The sequence below is a fragment of the Orbicella faveolata genome, unplaced genomic scaffold (genome assembly GCF_042242905.1).
Source record: "Orbicella faveolata isolate gen_17 unplaced genomic scaffold, um_ofav_v1 contig_47, whole genome shotgun sequence".
Lineage (NCBI taxonomy): Eukaryota > Metazoa > Cnidaria > Anthozoa > Scleractinia > Merulinidae > Orbicella > Orbicella faveolata.
Window position 1 is genome coordinate 12275703 of NW_028301577.1, and position 17568 is coordinate 12293270.

The following is a 17568-nucleotide window of genomic DNA, read 5'->3' on the forward strand; positions in this document are numbered from 1 at the left end:
GAACGCACCCTCAGTGTCCAGATGAAAAAGATTTTAGCGCATACGAGCGAAAATAGGAACGAAACGCAGAACACTGATGTTTTGTTAACAAATTTATTTCAAAACTCATTTAATGCTCACTCAAATAAATAACAACCAAAATATCAGTTAAACTATGTACAATTGACCATTCAAAACACTTATTTAATATTCAGCCCAGATTATCTTTTCTCGAAGAACACGTCGCGTATTCGGCGTGTTTCCACGGAAGACTTGGCGAGCGGTTCGATCTTCATTGTCCGGTAGACTTTGTTGGCGTAAGCTAAAGCTCTCTCTTCGTTCATGGACTTGCCCTCTCTGGTCATAAACAACAAAAAATAACTACAATCATTCACGGGATCAAGTGGACATATTCGTACAATGAAATAAGGAAAAATACTCTTAACCTTCTGTGTAGGCTGTGTACATCCGCCCCCTCCCCGTAAAATAAATTCCTCTCTTCTATTTTTTTTTTCTTTTTTTTTTTTTGAGGGGAGGGGGCGAATGTACCCAGGCTACTATCTGTGTATCTCTCAAGCTTCGTCAGGGATTGCGCATCTTGAGAAATTTGTGCTAAGCATCAAGTTCTGTTTGCAGAGTCAGCCCCGATGTTCTTCAACAGTCTTCGCTCTTGCTCTTTTGGTTCGTCTCACCTCGCGTCGTTTACCATCGTGTTTATCATAATGTACTCTTTCTATTCCCAATGTTCTTTGTGTTCTAGCTCAAGTTTGAGTTTAATTTTGAAAAAAATTCTAGTTCTACATTTGAAGATACTTATTAAGTTTTGTAACGATTACTTACGCTGGTATTCTATGGGACTTGGTGTCGTGAAATAGTTTTGGTAGAATAAATATTCTCACTGGTGGGACTGTGTCTGTTCTGTCTTTGTAGTGATCTCGGTGATATTGTGCAGCCTGTAAAGAAAATTTCAAAGCCAAATCAGTGAGAGAGAATGATCAGTTTGGTGTCTGCCTTATGACTGTAAGACTTGTGCAGGGGTTGTCCTTAGATTTGCTGCGGTGAATTGCGTGTGCTATCGCAGTTGACTAAGGAATGACGCCTTGAAAAAAGTGACGCCTGGTGACGAGGTAACACTGTGTGAGAGAAGTCTGAGTCTGAGGTTGTTTCCAGGGCACTCTCGCGCTTACTTTCTCTTTTTCCCTTTCGTGCTGCAAGGTGGATTTCGGAGCACTTGCGCTTAGCTAGCAATGCTAAGATCAGAACTATTCTCTAGCCATTAACCCTTTGACTACCACATTTTCACCCCAAAATGCCATTTTTAACCGTTAAATCAGTTTTTTAGCTGTCATGACACTAAATGGGCCTCAGCTTTGCTGAAAAAGCTATTTTGCCAAAAAGATAGATTTCCCGAAGATCAGGTACAAAAATGTGCAATATTTCAATTTGGCGCATGCGCATAAGCCAAAATTTGGACCCTTTCCTTTCCTTTTTGTCGGCCCTTTTGCTCTTGCTACCTTTTGCGTTGCATATTCTTTCTGGCTGCCGTAAAAAGTTGGGTGTTAATTATATGGGCAAAGCCTAGAAATGGGACCTTGATCAATTATAGGTATAGTGGGCCATTTTACTACCATTTTTGCACCGAAAGTGATAACGTTGTTTTTCAATTTGCTACGTCAGAATGCCGTCGATATCCAAAACCGACCGTTGTGAGGATAGATCGATCCTAGCTCTACTATCAGGCCAGAATATCTGGTGACCTTTAAATTCATGACGTCACAAGTGGTGCAAAGAGCTCGACCACTCAGGACGTGTATATACGTCCTTGTGGGTCAAAGGGTTAAGAATCCTTAAAGTGATCAACACCCGAATTCTCACAGATTCAACTATCAAAGTCTAAATTGTTCAGCAATCACATGAAGACAACAAAGAGATATATGAGAAGCAATTCTGTTGATGCACCTCTAAACTATTGGAAGTAACATCAAAAGAAATGTATGGAAACCTGTAAGGAGAATTGATATTTTAAGCTAAGGAATGTTTCTGGCGAGGCAAACATACCTTATCGTATTTTTTGATAGCTCCGTCTCTGTCGTCAAGATTCAGAAGCTTGTATTTAGGTGCCGCAAGCCATCGATCACGTGAGCTTGTGCGTGCCCCTAATACGTGATCAGGGTTGTTCGTGTAGTAAGTTGGAAAGGGCAGAAATTTATCCCCACCCCTCCCCATACGTTCTTTACTTGTGTTCAGTGCTGCGGCACGATAATCTTGAAACCAGCGGCCTGTTGTGTTTCCAAAAGTTTCACCGTAAGTGTACTTTACCCGCGGAGTGTATCCACTGTAACTATAAAGAAGTAAATTAAAAGAAATTAATCGGGCAGAACGAAATGGTCTTCACTCTACTCCAAGGTTTTTTTCCCTTCCTCTTTTCTCGGTAAACTAGTCTCCAGGTTTCCTCTGACGTTCAAGTTATGGCGACCATCTGACTGGAATGAATAACGATTTTCGGACATCTTTTTTACACTTCAACCAACTCATAGAAACTGCATAAGCTAGTCCGGGATGTGAAGAACGTTTTGCACGTATGAATGTTGGTCCAGCAGTTTACTCAGAAATTTTGAAACGCAGCGTAAGAGTATAAAAAAATGTCCAGGTTTTTATCAAAACAATTGACTGAAGCCTAGTTCTCCCTAGCGACGCAGCACAAGACTCTCTGCGAACACTGACTGAGAAACGCGGTAAGGAACAAAAATGTGGGCACAATGAGCAATTAAAGTGTTTTTTGTTCCTTGTACCTGTGCTTGCGTTTTTAAATGTCTGAATGGATAGCTGAATGGACTCTTTTGATTGCACCTATTCTTGCGTCACTTGTGTAAACAGGTACTACGTCGTGTTTCACGTTCCCCAAACTTCCTAGAGAAAACTAGCCTGACTGGAAAGGACATGGAACAAGCAAGAGAATCATCTAGTCCAGTTTCTAGAACGTGAAGGGGCAAAACTGATTAAAAAGATCAGTCGTATCGAGTCGTACAGTCAGTTGGCCATCGTGTAGGTCTCGTAATTTTTATCTTCCATCGTAGGCAAAATTTTTCGGCTAGAAAGTAAATATGTTCATGATGTTTTCAAGCCAATGCCACATCTTATTTAGCAATTTAACTTACATATCTTTTTTATAGTCCGAAAAAAAAACGTGTCCTTTTTTCACACAGATCTGAAAGACCTGAAAGGATGAGATTTTGACAATCCGTCCGTCTCGCAGCCCAAAGCAAATGCTTATTACCATTATTCGTAAAAATGTTCAAAACGCAGTGAAAACGCGTTGGTATGTTCGTAAGTGCTAACAAAAGTTTGTTAAGTTCTGCTCCGAAGCAAAAAAGAAAAAAACAAAACAAAAGAAAGTAGTGAGATTCCTCGTTTTTCGCAAACAGCCTGAGCTGCAGAATTTGCAAACCCCACCATCAAAAATAAAGGAAAGTATATATCAATATATTAAGCAAAAGTTTTACACGACTAGGACGCCGAAAGAAGTCTCTAAAATACAAAGGAACGGGGCGAAGAACAGCTAAGAACGAGACAGAAGCGCGAGGAGCGAGAGGGAGCGTGGGGCTGCGCCGAAAGCCGAAATCCACTGTTTGCATCATAACAGAAATTTCTGTTTATCAAGGTTCCTCAAGGCATTGTTAGGGTCAATAGTTGTTTTAAAGAGGTACAAATCTGTCTGGCTTATCGAGTCATTTCTTACGTGTGCGGTGTTTGATTGATAGATCTTAGCGCAGGCTCATTTTACCCGCTCGGCGGGTGATCAGGCATACCATCCTTAGAAACAAAATACAATTTTGGTTTTTTGAGGGAAATTGGGTTCAAACGATCTCAAATATTATGGATAACATTTTGGCTGAGAGCCCATAAGATGACTGAATTCGCCATTATAACCTTGAACTTTACAATCCATATGAATTGACGCTCATTCAATGGCACGTTGTAACAAAACTTCTGATGAATTTGCATACCACTAAAAGAAGTCTGAAAATATTTAACCAGAAAAACATTACCCCAGAACTGCAGTGTGAGGAACAAATGATATAGCTGCTAAGGTACTTTCCATCAATGGCAGTTTTTTCATGCATATCGAGATAATTGATTTGACCTGGCCCTAGAGATGCGAGTTGTGTTCGAGGTAGCGTTATTAGAATGTTGACACTTCTCGCGCGATAGATTTGTGCTTCAGCGCTTATCACTTACCCTGGTACATGTCTCGGATGGCGGTACATCTCCATGTTGGTTGTCAGAAGAGTCAATTTTTCCATGTTAAATCCGAAATGATGTGTTCTTTTCTTGTTGATCAAGTGGAAGGTCGCCGGTACAGTAATTACAAAGGTTTACGAACTTCTCGTGCTCACTACCAGCGAGCTGTCGGCGTTGCTAGGAACAAATTGAAAATTTGCAATTCAATGACCTCAGGAGAGCTTCTTTTGCAAGCAACCAGTCACGCATGAAATGTAATTATAATTGTCTGAATTTGTAACACCTGGCGTCTACACCGGATTAAGACAACCATAACAAAAGTTCTGCGTTCACACTAGTCGCAGTCGCATCTTTCAAAGTTGCCTCCAGTGAGGACAAGGCCAAAGAAAATGCGATTTGACCTTGAAATATTTCTCCAAGCACTGACATGATAAAACAACTATTGGGCTTGTTTACCTTGGGAAACAAATCACTTATGAGACGAATTAATAGGCAAAGCAAACATGGGAAATATAAAGGGAAAATAAATTTCAGACGACATAAAAATAGAATTATGCGCCGCAGAGACGCATTAAAAGACAGGCGCATTATTCCTGCTCTGTCAACCGCTCAAAAAATCTGCAAAAATGCACGTCGCAACGTGCTGTAATTTCAATGCCCCCCCCCCCCCCCCCACCTTCCCCGCCTCTACTTAGGAGGAGGAGACGATCGCAAGGATCATAACAGGTATACAGGATTGAAAAGAATGAATAGTCTTCTTTTGTCTCCTGTTGGTGCAAGTGGGCAAGGACAGCTACGTTTAGGGGGACATATAAATTGCTGGTATTCAAATCGACGACCGCGTCAATCTCGTTCCCAGAGCTCACGTGTTTTTGGTCAGTGGTACCGAACACCCAACGCCCTGTACGAAGTCAAAATCCTGGTTTCGGTTTGATTGTACGCATAGGGTATTAATGATCGTATATTAATTTCTAAACTAGGCTCTTACTAGACCAAGGGCTTAATAGAGGGAGAGGCTACGAGACGAAAAAAGGTTACACGCTACTTTCATTTATAACTTGATTTATTCTCTACGATGACCTACTTAATTGATAACATTTAATCGTAATAACAAAAGAGTGGACTTCAGAACGTCCACTGGTTTGGTTCGAAAGTGGCCATACAAGGTCATTTTTAAATTGTATAACAAAGTCTTTTTGACAGCAAAATGGACCCGCTTTACACGACACATAATTACAGACAGTCTACTGGGTTGGATTTAAACTGAAGTCAAGTTACAGAAGAACCTTCTTTTTAACAAAGGCCTTAATAATTTTGCTGCATAGCCACCCTACTATGATATTGCGTCGTCCACGCGTTTTCTTAATCTTTGGTGGTTCTTTTAGCAGTATCTCCTCTCCCTCTTCCTCCTCACATTCCTTAAGCTTCGCTTCGTTTTCTTCTCTCTTGTCCTCTTCCTGTTCCCCTTCCTTGACCTTCGGTCTTTCTTCTGTTTCCTTGTCCTCTTCCACTTCCTCTTCCTTAACCTTCGTCGCTTTATCTTTCAGTTCCCCTTCTTTAATCTCCGCGTGTTTTTCGTCTTGTTCTTCTTCTTCGTCGTCAGCATCATCACCGTCACTATCACAGTCCCCTTCATAACCATTATCATCGTTATCGTCATTATCATCATCTTCATCTTCATCTTCGTCGTCGCATTTTTCTTCTTCATTAGCATCGTCATCGTCCTTTTCCTTCTGTTCCTCCTCATGCTCCTTCATTTTCTCTTCTTGATTTGCAAGAACTCTTCTGATGACAGTTAAAATGTCCTCTTCATGTTCCACTTCACACTCATCTTCGTCATCGTCATCACAACAACCACCATCATGATCACCGCCATCGTCCTCACTATCATCATCACCTCCACTGTCACCAGCACCACTGCTGTAATTATCATCTCCACTGTCACCAGCACCACTGCCGTCGTCATCGTCATCTTCTTCATCCCCGCCATCTTGCTCTTTCTTCCTACCCTCAAGAATTGCAGTAACTCTCCTGATTACAGATAAAATGTCCTCTTTATCTTCCAGTTCACTTTCATTATCGTCATCGTCCTTTCCACCAACATCATCAACGTTAACATCACCGTCATCGTCATCATTATAAACACCTCCTTCGTCATCATCATCGTGATCCTTCTCTTTCTTCTCATGCTCTTCCATTTTCTCTTCTTGATTTGCCAGAACACTCCTTATGACAGTCAAAATGTCTTCTTTGTGTTCCACTTCATTTTCATAATAACCACCATCCACATCGTTATCATCATCATCCTCGTCATCATCATCATCTTCTTGTTCTTGTTCTTGTTCTTCTTCTTCTCCTCCTCCTTCTTCTTCCGTCTCTTCTTCTTCCTCCTCCTCTCCTTGCTTCTCATCTGCTTCGTCTTCTTTTTCCTCTTCTTCCTAAAATAGAAGTTGGGATGAAATTATTTATAATTAACTACTGCCTGAAAATGGCGAAGCTATAAAAAACCCTTGTGTACAAAACTACTATGACCTTCTTTCTTATGCAGTTTAAATGTATGTTTCTTATACATTTATTCTCTTTCATACCTTCACCGGTGCAAAGCACTGCACCGGTAATACAAAGGTCATGGGTTCAAATCCTGTTCCATTCTGCATTATTTATGCTTATTTTCGCAACTGCTTAAGTTGCGTGCGTAACTGGGATGATCTCTCATCCCTTTAAAAGTTATTGTAGTATGAAGCGAGTGGCAGGTTTTAAAAAAAGAAAGTCATGCGAAAGGTTAGCACACTTAACGGATACTTGGAATCAGTTTTTGTTTTGTTTACACCTCAAGATTTTCTAAAGGACTATCTATCATCTATTCTGCCTCGGTTGATATCTTTGAGTTTTACACATCCCTGTGATATTGACAGACGTGAAGCTCTACTCTAGAACCATGGCACTTAATTGACCTGTTTCCTTCCTAATATAACCTTAATATAGTGCTCTAGATATGAAATGTTAACCGCACTACCTATGCGACCGCGCTCTGTACAATCCAGTTGCTATGCGACTGCGCTCTACACAAGCCAGTTGCTCTTTGAACGCAGTCTACAGTACACTGGTATCTGTAGTTTCTCATCTCGAGAAATAGATAGCTGGTAATGAATTATCGACGTTTTTCCGCAACTTATCTCTAGCCAGCTCAAATTCTTATACAGCACGCGCAAAGTAGAATCCGAGAAATGTTCAGCGTAAAAATATTTCGATAAATTAAAATGTATAAAATATCGGTTATCTTCGCCACGAAAATACTTTTGCAATATATTTTTCTTACCTTGGTTTTATTCGTGGGGATTATCTGGTACGCGTAGCTCTCGTTCACAATGGGTGGTCCAGTCGTCGTTTCAACAATGTGTGTAAATTTGAAATACCTCATTTTTTCACGCTTATATTCTATCGCAAATGCGATTCTTGTCGATCGAATTTTTTTCGTTACGTTCACTATCACCTGAGTGGCGTTAACCCTTCGCTCTGTTTCCGTGTTAATTGAATCGCTTGTTCTTGTCATGTACACTTCGACTGACATGATGGCGCTTTTTTCGTCTTTTGAAAACTCTAGCTACTTCAACCTCGCTAGCTGCTTCAACCTCGCAACTGGTCAAACGGTACAATAGATGCCATTATTTACCTCATCCGTTCGAAATACGTTATTTCTCCTCGCGCTGAATTTGCGCGCGCAAACAGTTTTGCTTTCAAGATAACTAAATCTGCTGATTTCCAGTAAGAAATATAGACTGGCGACTTGATCAACATAGTTTTACGAATTGCATTCATTATCATCTGTTTTGAAGCCATTTAAAACACGCACTGAATCCAATAGATCTCTTTAGCTTTGCGGTCACGTGAACTACGTTGGGTAAACACAGCATTCAAGATGGCGGCCGGTGATGAGCGTTATTTCGCAGCGTGGACAAAATCGTTGCAAAATCTTGCCTCGATCACAACAGCAAACCATTTAAAAGGATGTGGAAAAAAGGAAATTGGAGAAAAAGGTTACGAATTCTTCACGGAAAATTACAATCACAAAGTTTTTTGCGAAAGAGGAAGACGGTCGAGCAGGAACTTGCGTCAGTGGAATAAATTGCACACGCCTGTTACAAACGTAACTCCAAAAAACATCACATGTCTAACATATTCTACTAGTATACTAATGAAAATGGTGTAATCTGATTGGCTGAGCTACTCATATACTATCAGCCATTAGAAAGCAGTGGCTGGAGGTCATCTGTAAAATAGCGACGTTTTCTCTATTTTACGAAGTTAGGGAAGGACATTTAGATACAAATGGAAAATTAAATTCCTGAAAAGACTAAACTGAAGGGCATTCACGGTTTCGTGACTTTAAAAACTTAGAAAATGTTGAAAAAAACCGATAAGGGCGAGTACACAACAGGAAATTCCAAACGACAATTCAGTCCGCGCGATTTAAATGTGATGTTCCAAGGCTTCCCAAGATTTATTCGACTCTGCATACGTGGTGTATTGGAGAGCTTGTGTATATAGAGAATTGCATGGGAAAGTCATCGATCGTAAAAAAATTATGTGAATAACTATCTAATTTGAAATAATGTTTTCCTACCTCAAATATGTCACGTACTTGTCTCTTGTGCCGATTTTGAAGTCATTCTGGCGCCGTTTAGCAAAGTTATTTGAAACTGTTGTCTCTCCTTCTTCTTTTTAGAAGGAGAGACAATGGTTTCAAATTCACTTCGCCTTCGGCCTCATCAACTATCACCTCATAGAAATCTCGAACTCATAATCTTATTGTTGTTTATTAAAAACTGGAAAATTGGATAATGTAATTCAAGAGTTTTCATTGGTTTAGCCATCATGGTACATGAGCCATTATAACACGCTCTACAAGTATGGTTAGGGTACGCGTAAATTTTGGAGGCGATTTTATTTTTATTTTATTTTAGTTCTCTATATTTTGGGGCCGTTTTTAATAAAGAAATTATTCCACTTGCGCTTGCTGGATATGAGAAGGTGATAGCCAACTCATATTTAACGCGCGCTCGTGGAATAATTGTTAATTAGTGTGAGTTCGTTGTGTTCGTCTACGATATAGAGACGTTTTCATGTTTTTCCAATCGACGTTTCGGAGGAAAGTTTTAAATTAATAAATAGCTAATTAAATACTGAGAAACCTAAATAAAGGAGATTTACGGTTTCTTGATTTTATAAACTCGAAGTTGTTGGAAATACTGATGAGCTGCGCGTTTAAAATCAAATTACGATCCAGTCGGCGCGAGTGTGAGGTGTGAAGTTTAATACTACGTTGAGAAATAATTAAAAATCGTTATTTAGAGAAAATTTAGTTAGAAGTCTACTAAAACAATGAGATTATTTGTTCTCGATTTCTGAGGCGATAGTTTACCTTATACTAAAATCCGATTGATAAATTATGACGTGTACGATAGCGCAGCCAATCAGATTGCACCATTTGCGATAGTATACGCGTAGAATTCTCCAAAATAGAGTGCGCCGCCGGACTGATTTTGGTTTACCGAGTATATCCGAACCGTGAGCAGGCAGACAATAAAAACTTATCTGGCCCTTTGAGTAAGCCACAAGGTTTAGTAACACACCACTGTAAACTTACTAAACAAGTTAAATTACCCATCTCGGCCTTCCCATATGGAAGGAAAACTCTAGAAATGTAGTAGTCCTGGTAAAAGGCATTGGCAGATTCAAAATAAGGTAAGCCTTAAAGAAAAGCACAAATTTTCTCCAAAACTTCCTTTTTCGCCATAGATCGGTCCAATTGACCATTCTTAGTCTCTAACGAGGAAAATTTGGCTCGATGAAGGATTTCATACATTTTTAGTTAAAGTGTAAACGGTAAAACGGTAGAAGTGTCACGAGTCTGGATGGTTGGCGGAGCTTTAACACAGATCGTACAGAGCTTCAGTCCTCCGGAGGAAAAAAGATGGAGGCTAGGCTGTACATTTTACCACAATACAATGGGAATTCAACACAGTCCGATAGGCACAAGCTAAGGAAGGCATATTTTTGCAATATTTGTCCCCCAACCTCCCCCAACAACATTAAGTATGGTCCTCGAACGCCCAGAATTATGGGTAAATGTACGAGTGGCCATCTTTTTTCTGACAGAGGATTGCACAGGACGGAGCGGGGGGGGGGGGGGGGGAGACAGTTAAAACTGACTCACTGGTGAAAGACGGACTGTTAAAATCTTATGATATGATGAAATGCAACTTTTAACCAGTAATGCGTTTAAGATCATCAGTGAATCTAACTCAGTTCGAAATGCAGACTTCTAGGTTAATAAGAAAACGGCTACAATCTTGAGGACGGTGTGGACAAGGCAATTAACGCTGTATCCTTGGAAACCCAGGGACTGATTATCAGGTCACCACAGGACATCTGCTGCTGCTTGCCGTACACTTTGTGATGGTATTACTGCGTGTAACGCGTAATAATTTATCACCGGTATTCGCATAAATATATATCTTGCATGGTATACTCTCGTCCCATCCCTCTGAAGTGAAGTGAAGTGAAAGACTTTATTTAATGAGGGTGACCCGTGACAGTAACTTAAGTTACTGATAAACTTGGGGCCCTCAGCTCTACGTTTTATGACTCCAAGATGGTCCCCAAATACTTTTAAAATTTTAAATCTTGAGTCAACTTTATAGTGTAAAAGCGGAGCTCTTATTACAACAAATTGACCTGGCTCGAGCCTTGCGATCCAATAGAAAAACAGTACCTCAACTTCAAAAAAACACGTAACCCCGATAAGCCCTAAACCTGAGCCCGCGAGATGGCCACGTGACTTAAAGTGATACTGGTCAGCGGATACCTTGTCTTGAAAGGTGTCAATTGACCATAACATGGATGCCTCGGTTGACCTATCGCTGGAGTATCGCCGCCATGTTGCTCGACGTCGTCGTTTTTCGTCGTCGTCCTCGTCGTAAGGTACACACGCCCGCAATCCATGCCGCTAGCTAGAGTTGCGTGGTTTTCTATTTCTATGCATGCATGTGGTTCTGTTCCTATAGTTATGGTGCTCCGCTTGGCGGTCCTTCAAGCCTCCGGGGCTCCGCTATGAATTTACTTATTTAAACTATTAATTAATTTATTTTTCTTTGTTATTTAACTTTAATATGGCGACCTTATTTAGAATTCAGAATTAATCCATTTTTGTTTTGTTTTGTTTTGTTTTTCAGAAATATCTTTTCTATAATTGTGTATAGCTTTTCATTCTACTTCGTCATTGGTCAATGTCGCTAAGGAGTCACGTGAGATATGCGCGCGAAACCAGAGCGGTCACTTGCAAGCGAACTTTAGAGTAGTTGCACGTAGAAATATTTATCATGGCGAAAACAAACCATCCAGAAGATCCCGACGAAATACCGAAGGAAAATCCCACTGAGGAAGTCGAAGACGACCTTCTAGAGGATCCTGCACTCGACAATAGCGACTCGCTATTGAGAGTACTCACTAATTTGGACCGAAACATGGATCACATGGCGGGTTCATTGTCCGCCATGGGCGAAGCTTTCGCTGCTTTGTCGAAGCAGCGCCCAGCGAAGCGAGACGCTCGCTCTGGGACTTTAGACCCTTTAAATGGGGAAACAAAGAAACCTAGAGTTGATGCCGGTGATGCTGTTGAAACTGGCGGTGAAAGCGATGATTCGGACGTTCAAAAGCTTCTTGCAACCAGCGCTGAGAACGACTCCGAAGGCGCCAAAACGTCGTCCGCCAAAACGCAGGACTCCTGCAACAATGAAGGCGAAGACGATCTTTTAAAGAAATTGGCCCTTGACTTCTCAAAAGATGACAAGGTGAGCAGCCCAACATCCAAGCAACTTGCAGATATTATCAATAAGAGATGGGCTTCGAAACTGAGTGAGAACAAGGTCAAAGAGACGGTCGAGAAATACGCTCGCCCTGAAAACTGCGAGAAGCTTGTTGCCCCCAAAGTGAACCCAGAGATTTGGGGAAAATTAACCCATCATGGGAAAAAGCAGGACCTCAGATTGTCCGCTATTCAGAACATGATAGTGAAGGTTGGAGCCATTATTGCTCAATCAACCCAGAAGCTCATGGATTTTCGAGGCCAGGGCACGCAAAGTGGCAAGCTCGACACGGGCGCCTTAGTCACAGCACAAATTGATGCCATTGCCCTGTTGGGTCACACCAATTACGAGCTCTCGCTTCGTAGACGGGAAGCTATCAAACCCAACCTTAACAAGGAATACGGCTCGCTGTGTTCTTCGCAAACGCCGGTTACCAACTTGTTATTTGGCGACGAGCTTCAGTCGCAGCTTACTGCAATTCGAGCCTCAAACCGAATTAGTCACACGACAGTGCACAATAGCACTAATAAATCTTTCACCAAACCTCCTTATCGCCAGAAACAGGACCAGCCTTTTTTAGGCAAGGGCCATTTCCAGTCCAGGTGGAGGCCCCAGAAAACCTGGAAGAAAAAGGAGGAAACCAGCAAGAAATAAATACTGCGATGACATTATGTCCAAGCTCCACATGTTACAGGTAACCCAATTTGAAGGCTTTATTCCTACACTCATAGCTTACCTTGTTGCCCAAACAAGTTGCTTCAAAAGCGGTAGGCTGGCACAATTTGTCCATTGTTGGCAAAGAATCACCTCAGACACTGAGATTCTTCAAATGGTGTCGGGACAATACATTGAATTTGACACTAAGCCTTGCCAAACACGCCCCCCTGCAGTGAAATGTTTTAGTGTAGAAGAAAATGCTATTATTTCCAAAGAGGTTGCAAGCTTCCTTCAGAAGGCAGTTGTTGTTGAAACCAGTCATGAACCAGGGGAGTTTATCTCTTCTGTTTTTGTGCGACCCAAAAAAGATGGCTCTCACCGAATGATCCTAAACCTTAAAAACCTGAATAAGCATGTGCAATACAACCACTTTAAAATGGATACCCTTCAAAGTGTAATAAGTCTTATTACCCCTAACTGCTATATGGCCTCTGTTGACCTCAAGGACGCATATTACTGCGTACCTATTGCGGTTTCAGACCAGAAGTACCTTAAGTTTGAATGGGGTGGCAAATTGTATCAGTTTACCTGTTTTCCTAATGGTTTAGCTTTCTGCCCAAGGAAGTTTACTAAACTAATGAAGCCAGCCTACTCTGTTTTGAGACAACTTGGTCATATAAACTCACCGTATATTGATGACTCGTACCTACAAGGTGGAAGTTATGAGGAATGCCTAGCTAATGTTCTAGACACTGTGAAAATGTTCCTCTCATTGGGTTTCATTATTCACCCTCAAAAGTCAGTTTTTATCCCTTCACAAAACTTATTATTTTTGGGGTTTGTCTTGGACTCAGTCCAGATGAAAATTTATTTGACCAATGAAAAAGTCGACAAGCTCACATCAATTTGTACCAAGCTTATCAAGGCCAAAGAAACCACTATACGGGAGGTTTCAAGGGCCCTTGGGTATATGGTATCTAGTTTCCCAGGTGTCATGTATGGCCCGCTCTATTTCCGTCAGTTAGAGAGGGAGAAAACTCTTGCTTTAAGATATAGCAAGGGTGATTATGATGCTTGTATAGTAGTATCAGACAAAGCTGGTACAGAATTATTGTGGTGGAACACACACCTTGAAGCCAGTTACAATGTCATTAGTCATGGTGAGCCTACTGTTGTCATGTCAACTGATGCCTCATCCACTGGCTGGGGCTGCGCCCTAAACGATACCAGTACAGGTGGACATTGGACTGCAGAGGAAGCCAGAAACCACATAAACTATTTAGAGCTCCTAGCCATATACTTGGCTCTTAAATCTTTTTCACCTATCATTAATGGGCAGCATGTGAAGGTCATGGTGGATAATATGACTGCCCTGTCTGATATTAACCATATGGGTACTAGTAGCTCTGAAAAAAGAAATGACCTAGCCAAAGAAATTTGGTTATGGTGTGCCCAAAGAAATATTTGGCTGACAGCTGTCCATATCCCTGGTGTAGAGAATGTGGAAGCTGATAGACAATCTAGACGGTCTCACTCGCAACTTGAGTGGACACTAGACAGAACTATTTTCAGGGACTGCATCAATGCAGCAAAGGTTGAGCCCAACATTGACTTATTTGCTTCCAGAATAAACCACCAGCTTCAGCCCTATGTATCCTGGCATCCTGACCCAGGGGCTGTGGCAATTGATGCATTTCATTTATCATGGAAGCAATATGTGCCTTACATGTTCCCTCCATTTTCTCTTATCTCCAGAGTATTGCAGAAGTTCCAACAGGAGAAAGTTCAAGGAATTATCATTGTGCCAAAATGGCCAACCCAAACGTGGTGGCCTGTCTTGATGAGAATGCTGATCGACAATCCAGTACTACTACCCAAAAGAAAGAAACTGCTGTTTCTTCCGAGCAGTCCAGAAAAGATTCACCCTCTGTATCCAAAACTGGAGCTGCTGATGTGCCACTTGTCTGGAGATCCCTTGAAAGCCAAGGAATTTCGACAGCAGCTTCCAGAATCATTATGCAGTCCTGGAGACCGGGCACCACAACCCAGTACCAAACTTACTACAAGAAGTGGGAATCATTCTGCTGTCGACGGAAAATTAATCCCCTTCAGGCCACTTTACAGGATGGCATAAATTTCCTTGGAGACCTCTTTGCTACTGGTGTGGGATACAGCTGTATTAACACTGCACGTAGTGCCCTGTCCTCTATTATTGTGCTTCCTGGGAGTGTTCATTTTGGCAGCCATCCGCTCGTTACCAGGTTTGTGAAAGGCGTTTTCGAAAGTAGGCCTTCCCTCCCACGATACAAAGAAATATGGGATGTAAACTCTGTCCTAAAGGTACTTGCCACTTGGACTCTTGGAGTGGATTTAAGTCTGAGAGATCTGTCCTGGAAGCTTACCATGTTGCTTGCCCTCTTGTCTGGCCAGAGAGTACAGACGCTGAAGGCGCTTAATCTGACCTCAATGAATTTAACTGCAAACACATGTGTATTTACCATTGAAACACCATTGAAGACCACTCGGCCGGGCAAGCACCTAGGTCGAATTGAGTTTTTGGCATACGAGGCTGACCGGAACCTGTGTGTTGTACAACATTTGCACGCCTATATCGATAGAACATCTCACTTACGAGGAGAAACTGACCAGTTGCTGATTGGCTATCAGAAGCCTCACAAGCCTGTGTCAACTGACACTATCGCTCGCTGGATCAAGAATGTCATGGCCAAAGCAGGAATTGACACTAGTGTATATAAAGTACATAGCACAAGAGCAGCCGCCACATCAGCTGCAAAAGGGAAACAGGTCCCTATTGACACTATCTTGTCTGCGGCAGGTTGGAGTAGTGTGAGCACCTTTGCTCGGTTTTATGATAAGCCTATCCAAGACACTGCCGCAAACTTCGGACATGAACTGCTGCATAGTCACCGTTAAATGCTTTTTACACAGCTGTTTCAACCAGAATTGTTTACCATATTGTTACTGTTACTGTAAGGTTACTTGAAGAGACATGACATTTTGATGTGGTGTGTACCTTGTTACAGCACCCTGTTGTCATCTATATTGCATTAAATAGATTGATGTTCATGGTTTTGCTCATGATCATGACGCTTTAAAGTCTCACGTGACTCCTTAGCGACATTGACCAATGACGAAGTAGAATTGTAATATTAAACGAAACTTACCTAAGTTGAAGTTTGATTGGGATTCTACGAAGTCATTGGTCTGGAGCTAGGGAGTCAGGTGCCCTCCCATCTGGGCTACCCACCCTACTGATTTACAACAGTCCTGATCATTCGCCTTTAAAGTGTGACCGCTCTGGTTTCGCGCGCATATCTCACGTGACTCCCTAGCTCCAGACCAATGACTTCGTAGAATCCCAATCAAACTTCAACTTAGGTAAGTTTCGTTTAATTTTACAATTTCGCCGTCACAGAACAACCACATGGCAGCAAGTGTACTTTCGTGAATACTCGACACACGGACAGTGAATGTACACACGGATCGTCTTGACCTCATTGTTTTGTTTCTTCCAAAGGCCGATCGTTCCTCCTTACTTCCTCTTTTATATGCATTCCACGATGTCTCTCCTACGAAGACGTTGTTACACTTCGTACATTTGATTTTATAAGTCACGCTTTGTCTGTCCCACTATTCGGTGCGAGTTGCTGTGTGCCAAAAGCTCAGTGGAAAGTGGAACCTAGGACGAGAGAGAGCCCGAGGCCGCGTGGCTTTTTTACATGGTCAACCTTTCGTCCGCGTCAAAATCCCTTCACTTTATTGCAATTCTGGTTTTGACAAAAACGGTTTTGAGTCTATTGGGGACCTCTGACTTGTCTTTTTAAACCAGTCATGTTACCTGCGATTGACTGCCAAGGTGCTTCTACTTTGATATTTGCTAAAGGCGGTCTTGGCGGTGAAAGGTTTGCAAATGCGACCCCTCTGAGACAACTTCACAGGTGGGTGTTGGAGGCAGTTTTTCGCCCATAATTGAGGATGGAAACCGTGTAAACACAAAATTCGACAGAAGACGAGAGCGAACGGTGTTGTCGTTTTTTTTTTCAATTGTTTATTAAATTAAAATCGGAGCATTTACGCTAGACACCCGTATGTTACATTCCATTGCCGATTGCTTCGTGCAAATTATTTATATACCCTGTACAAACCCTAGCCTACAATGCCAGTCTAAAATACTTTCCTCTTTGATTCACAAGTCAGGAGGCTGAACTATCGCAACATTAGAAAGGTTTTTTAGACACTCAAGAGCTCAGAGATACGTGTTCTAATATCAAGACACTAGCAGGCGTATAGGGTTGGTTAATCTGACGCTCAAGGAAATGCGTTAGGAAGACACATTTTACAAGCTACGTTTTAGGAATTAAAGCGCCAATAGGCAGTTTTCTTGACCCTGAGGAAAGCTTAAGCTGTATTAGAAGGAAAACCTTGTAAGTCGTTTTCGATTACTTATTCTAAAATGATAATTTCCATCGAGAGCAAGCCATGAAAGTAAGTGCTACTAGTGAGAGAGAGAAGCACTGTACGATAAAGCTCTAGCCTCCCACTGCAAAAAGAAACCTCCGTCAGTTCTCTCCGCGAACAGTATGACTGAAAACCATTATTGTACGTACGGAAAACTAGGTGTGTTATAAAACAGTCACCGATAGCGTAGAAAGAGTACTATCTTAGACGATTTTATATACATCAAAGTCAAACCTTTAAAATGGCATTTAGCTTCAGATAAAAAATTCTGCAAAATTTCCCATCACTGAAAAATACAGGTAGCAGTATATTTTTGTGAAAACTCTTTCAGTGCTTGTTGGGT

The 17568-nt window shown here is 41.6% G+C and overlaps 4 protein-coding genes across 4 annotated transcripts; 2 read left to right on the plus strand and 2 right to left on the minus strand.

Moving 5' to 3' along the window:
* Positions 1-79: 79 nt before the first annotated feature.
* LOC110044341 (ciliary microtubule inner protein 2C-like) lies at positions 80-4430 on the minus strand. Its single transcript, XM_020749876.2, has 4 exons — positions 4219-4430; positions 2038-2320; positions 820-932; positions 80-336 (listed from the first exon to the last, which is right to left on the minus strand). Exons 1-4 carry the CDS (start codon positions 4281-4283, stop codon positions 201-203), a joined length of 597 nt encoding a protein of 198 aa, XP_020605535.1. The 5' UTR covers positions 4284-4430; the 3' UTR covers positions 80-200.
* Positions 4431-5467: 1037 nt separating this feature from the next.
* On the minus strand, positions 5468-6419 carry LOC110044346 (uncharacterized). Its single transcript, XM_089279853.1, has one exon. It carries the CDS (start codon positions 6417-6419, stop codon positions 5496-5498), a length of 924 nt encoding a protein of 307 aa, XP_089135979.1. The 3' UTR covers positions 5468-5495.
* Positions 6420-11391: 4972 nt separating this feature from the next.
* LOC149097193 (uncharacterized) lies at positions 11392-14634 on the plus strand. Its single transcript, XM_089279729.1, has 2 exons — positions 11392-12783; positions 14502-14634. The coding sequence occupies exon 1, from the start codon at positions 11604-11606 to the stop codon at positions 12741-12743; it is 1140 nt and encodes a 379-aa protein (XP_089135855.1). The 5' UTR covers positions 11392-11603; the 3' UTR covers positions 12744-12783; positions 14502-14634.
* LOC149097194 (uncharacterized) lies at positions 12710-15833 on the plus strand. Its single transcript, XM_089279728.1, has 2 exons — positions 12710-12783; positions 14502-15833. Exons 1-2 carry the CDS (start codon positions 12760-12762, stop codon positions 15678-15680), a joined length of 1203 nt encoding a protein of 400 aa, XP_089135854.1. The 5' UTR covers positions 12710-12759; the 3' UTR covers positions 15681-15833.
* Positions 15834-17568: the final 1735 nt, after the last annotated feature.

Excerpts from the sequence above, each read along its gene's own strand:
- LOC149097194 (XM_089279728.1), top strand. The coding sequence starts at position 12,760 with ATGTCCAAGCTCCACATGTTACAG. Across the intron at positions 12,784-14,501 it reads CCAAGCTCCACATGTTACAG|AGTATTGCAGAAGTTCCAAC; the intron begins GTAACCCAATTT and ends TCTTATCTCCAG.
- LOC110044341 (XM_020749876.2), bottom strand. The coding sequence starts at position 4,283 with ATGGAAAAATTGACTCTTCTGACAACCAACATGGAGATGTACCGCCAT. Across the intron at positions 2,321-4,218 it reads CATCCGAGACATGTACCAGG|TTACAGTGGATACACTCCGC; the intron begins GTAAGTGATAAG and ends ACTTCTTTATAG. Across the intron at positions 337-819 it reads AAGTCCCATAGAATACCAGC|AGAGGGCAAGTCCATGAACG; the intron begins GTAAGTAATCGT and ends GTTTATGACCAG.
- LOC110044346 (XM_089279853.1), bottom strand. The coding sequence starts at position 6,419 with ATGGAAGAGCATGAGAAGAAAGAGAAGGATCACGATGATGATGACGAA.
- LOC149097193 (XM_089279729.1), top strand. The coding sequence starts at position 11,604 with ATGGCGAAAACAAACCATCCAGAAGATCCCGACGAAATACCGAAGGAA.